The sequence below is a fragment of the Homarus americanus genome, unplaced genomic scaffold, assembly GCF_018991925.1.
Source record: "Homarus americanus isolate GMGI-L3 unplaced genomic scaffold, GMGI_Hamer_2.0 scaffold42657, whole genome shotgun sequence".
Lineage (NCBI taxonomy): Eukaryota > Metazoa > Arthropoda > Malacostraca > Decapoda > Nephropidae > Homarus > Homarus americanus.
This window is the reverse complement of record NW_024722584.1, coordinates 243,687-248,194: the sequence shown is the minus strand read 5'-3', so window position 1 is coordinate 248,194 and position 4,508 is coordinate 243,687. Positions and strand designations below refer to the sequence as shown.

Below are 4,508 nucleotides of genomic sequence, written 5' to 3'. Positions count from 1 at the left end.
TACTAAATATTTAATAATTAAAGATACCAATTACAAAATAAGAAAGGTTGTTAAATAAAACAAACTTGATTTCTCTCTTTAAACTGAAATTCTCAAATCATCCCTGAGTTCAGATAGACGCAGAAGTTCTACAACACTTCACTGCTCAATGTTTTTATTCTATATGCCACTTTTCTTTATCATGGCAACCCTTAGACCTTGCATGTCACTGTGTGTGTGTGGATGTGTGTGTGTGTGTGTGTGTGTGTGTGTGTGTGTGTGTGTGTGTGTGTGTAAAGATCAGTATAAGAAACGTTTCAGTACTTGGCACGTCTGTTCACCATGACAACACAGAAAGTTGCTGCGGTGTTGTTTGTGTCTTTTATAGTTCAAAAGGTCAAAGGTTAAGGTCGTATCTTAAACAAAATAATTTGCTATGACCTACTTAAAGAGAAAAATTAAAAACAGAATTGGCTACATCATAATAGAAGGTGAATTATTGCAAGCATCTTGACAACTGAGGCATTTATTAGAGAATTTCTTGCCTGTGAGTAAGTAGGTTTGTGGTTAACCTACAAATTATGACACACACACACACACACACACACACACACACACATATTCTACTACTACTACTACTCTACTACTTACTACTACTTTGCTGTCACTATGAATCGAGTATGACGATCATCCACCTATGATATTATGATAAGAGTTATTAAGGATGTCACCTAGGTTGGTGAGTTCTGAGGTGACTAAAGAGACCGATACGGAACCAGCAGGGTCGATCACAGATGTTGTACATGTGGGGGGGCTACATCTAATTCGGGAGGGGAGGCGGCAACATGGCCAGCCCAGCGAAATTGTTCACCGATAATGGTAGCCTCGATGCTTCTACAGTTGGTGCCAACAAGTATACTGGCATTTAGTCTTGTCTTCCCAGCGAATTCGGAGGATGGAACATAGACTACGTTGGTGAAAGTTTTCAATTGCCTTGAGGTGCCTCCTGTATGTGACTCATGTCTCACTGCCATACAGTATAGCAGGGTGGGGAGGACCACTGCTCGATATACGTGTAACTTTGTGGATAATTTCAGCTCCCTACAGCTGAAGACACGGGTACGGAGTCTGCCAAAGGCTTGAGATGCACATCTGATCCAATGATGAATTTCTTCATCGATGTCCGCGGTGCTGGACAGGTGGGAGCCGAGATACCAAAAGTGGGTAACATTAGAGAATAGTACTATTAAGCTGGACGGATGGTGGAGGTGTGGCTGAACCAGAGTCAGGCTGAAAGAGAATGAGTCTTACATACATTCACCTCAAGGCCGAAGTGTGCATACACATCTGCGGAAGTGTTCAGGATCTCCTGTAGGTCGCGTTCAGTGTGAGCGACAGGGGTGAGGTCGTCTGTCCTCCATAGTTAACCTCAAGAATACGATGACTTAATCCCCTGAAAACAACGACGTCTTATTCATGGCGCTGTCCAATATACTCAAAGGGCTTAGGCATCTTACTGAGAGAAATAGTGCATGGTCGTGAAGGGATTAAGTCATCGTACTCAATATATTAAGATATTATTCAGTCGGTTAAGTCGCTGTACTCAGGTAATTGACATTAGACAGATGTATAAGAAATTCTTCACTAAAAACGTTATTCTCACTATTGTAGGTTTTAATTAATATTCGTATCAATTATTCATCTTTTATTCAAATTTGAGTTATGCATTTCAAAAAATAAATATAATAAATATCTAACACTACAGAGATTAGGTACAAGAATGTTTTCCAGTGGTGGTTATGATCGCCCTGTGTCTTGGCCTGTTTGTGGGTTTTTTATCAGTGTCTTAATGACCATAGCCGTAGCCTCCAGCTGAACCATGGGGACCGCTGTACCCACTGTAGACTCCATGTGGTACACCATAGGTATTGCTAGGGGGTGTGTATCCTCCGTAGGTTGGTGGGGTGTAATAAGGCGTGTAGCTTCCATGGTGGTGACCTCCATAGCTTGGCCTCGGGGGAGTGTAAGTAGGTGTGTAGCTTCCATGGTGGTGACCTCCATAGCTTGGCCTCGGGGGAGTGTAGGTAGGTGTGTATCCTCCATGATGGTGACCTCCATAGCTTGGCCCCGGGGGAGTGTAAGTAGGTGTGTAGCTAGTATGGTGGTGACCTCCATAGCTTGGCCTCGGGGGAGTGTAAGTAGGTGTGTAGCTAGTATGGTGGTGACCTCCATAAGCTGGTGGGGTGTAACTTCCATGAGGCACACCATAAGCTGGAGGGGTATACGACCCATGATTTCCACCAGAAATGCCATGAACTGAACCACCTACGTGAGATCTGGACAAGGCTGAGCCGTGAGAGACTCCCCCACCATGAGGTCTGGTAAACGAAGAGCCATGGGAGACTCCCCCACCATGAGGTCTGGTAAATGAAGAGCCATGGGAGACTCCCCCACCATGAGGTCTGGTAAACGAAGAGCCATGGGAGACTCCCCCACCATGAGGTCTGGTAAATGAGGATCCACGAGAGAATCCCCCACCGTGAGATCTGGATAATGATGACCCATGATGGGCTCCACCTGAGGAGAAATGAGATGAGGAGTGGACGTCAGCTTGACCACCGACGATCAACGCCACCACCACCACGGACACTAGCAGCTTCTGTGACATAAACAGAATAAACATACAGTTAGGTAATAGGAGAAAAAGATTATGTTTATCTGGACATCTAGCTATCAACTCCCATGGTTTTTTGTTTGGGTTAAGAATTGACAGAAATGTGTAACTAATGGCAAAAAATCAATCTGATATTGAGAGATAATGTTGAAGAATGTCACCTCAGAGAGAACACTTGTCCTGTGCTCAGATTTCAGTGTGTTTACAATCGTATTGGTAATAATTTTGATGTTTTTAGACTTCTGTTGTGTTCAGAATACTGGAAAGCATAAAATCTAACAATCTTGTGATTTTTTACATATTCCTTAAACATCCTGATTTTTTATTATAATTTCGATGTGCTTGTAAGTTCACATTGTTTAAAAGTTCAATCTCCTTAGAAATACTCTACATTTAGAATCTGGCTATACTTAGATCTTACTTATATTTAGATATTTAAGTATAGAAATTAAATATACATAGATATCCACTATTGTAAAAAAAAAAAGCTCACTATGTCAAGATTTTCAACATGTTTAAAACTTTAACGTATTTTAAACATTTTGAAGTGTTTAAACGTTTAGAATTTTTTGTAGTTGGGTATTTTTACAACTCATAAGAGACAGAGAACTCAGACATGCTTACCATATTGAGGTTGAGAGACAAGTTGGTAGTGTGGGGGTCGCTGACGTCTTATATAGCCCACGAGTCAGCTATTTTACCACCCGGTGAAACCAACCTCGGCTTGATTCAAAGAGCCAACGCCCATGAAAGAACCGAGGACATAGGAACTCTACAATTGAACCCTTGTATCCAACTGAGTTTCCCAATTTTTCTTGTTTTCGTGGGAATCATTAAAGACGAATTGGAGTTTTGTGTTTTGTAATGTGGTTGTGTTTAATTGTTTTATAATTTTGTTTATTCCTATGAGGGAAATGGATTTGTATCTAAGAATTTTATAGATTTTGCCTTTTGTTTATAGACGAGGTAGCTTAAGGATGCGTTTCCAATATCCTTCTTTACTTCAATATATTCTACGATGACTTTTATATAGTTTCTTCTAATTTAATTTAGTATACGCTAAATTAACATCCTTATTTTTTCTTCTATATTCCTTCATTTTCTTTTAATCTCCTTATTGTTATGATAAACATGATGAGTGATATATAGCAATCTATTGCAATTGCAAGATTGTAAAATATTATATCCCGAGAGAGAGAGAGAGAGAGAGAGAGAGAGAGAGAGAGAGAGAGAGAGAGAGAGAGAGAGAGTTAGAGACATTAAAAACTACTATTACTTTAGCCAGTGAGATATAACAAAATTTGACCACAACATCTAGTGACTCACAAAACGCGTCATATTAATAATTGTTTAGACAGTTGATCCTGCCAAGCCCTTGAGCACTGAGTCATATCGTTTACCATGACTATAGGAAGTGAGTCATATCGTTTACCATGACTATAGGAAGTGAGTCATATCGTTTTCCACGACTATAGGAAGTGAGTCATATCGTTTACCATGACTATATGAAGTGAGTCATATCGTTTACCATGACTATAGGAAGTGAGTCATATCGTTTACCATGACTATATGAAGTGAGTCATATCGTTTACCATGACGATATGAAGTGAGTCATATCGTTTACCATGACGATATGAAGTGAGTCATATCGTTTACCCTAACTATATGAAGTGAGTCATATCGTTTACCATGACGATATGAAGTGCGTCATATCGTTTACCATGACTATAGGAAGTGAGTCATATCATTTACCATGACTATATGAAGTGAGTCATATCGTTTACCATGACTATAGGAAGTGAGTCATATCGTTTACCCTAACTATATGAAGTGAGTCATATCGTTTACCCTAACT

The 4,508-nt window shown here is 40.1% G+C and overlaps 1 protein-coding gene across 1 annotated transcript; it reads right to left on the bottom strand.

Annotated features, from left to right (window-relative positions):
• Window positions 1-1,671: 1,671 nt before the first annotated feature.
• Window positions 1,672-3,366, bottom strand: LOC121862818 (DNA-directed RNA polymerase II subunit RPB1-like). The gene is made up of 2 exons (XM_042361136.1): window positions 3,278-3,366; window positions 1,672-2,638 (listed from the first exon to the last, which is right to left on the bottom strand). Exons 1-2 carry the CDS (start codon window positions 3,278-3,280, stop codon window positions 1,826-1,828), a joined length of 816 nt encoding a protein of 271 aa, XP_042217070.1. The 5' UTR covers window positions 3,281-3,366; the 3' UTR covers window positions 1,672-1,825.
• Window positions 3,367-4,508: the final 1,142 nt, after the last annotated feature.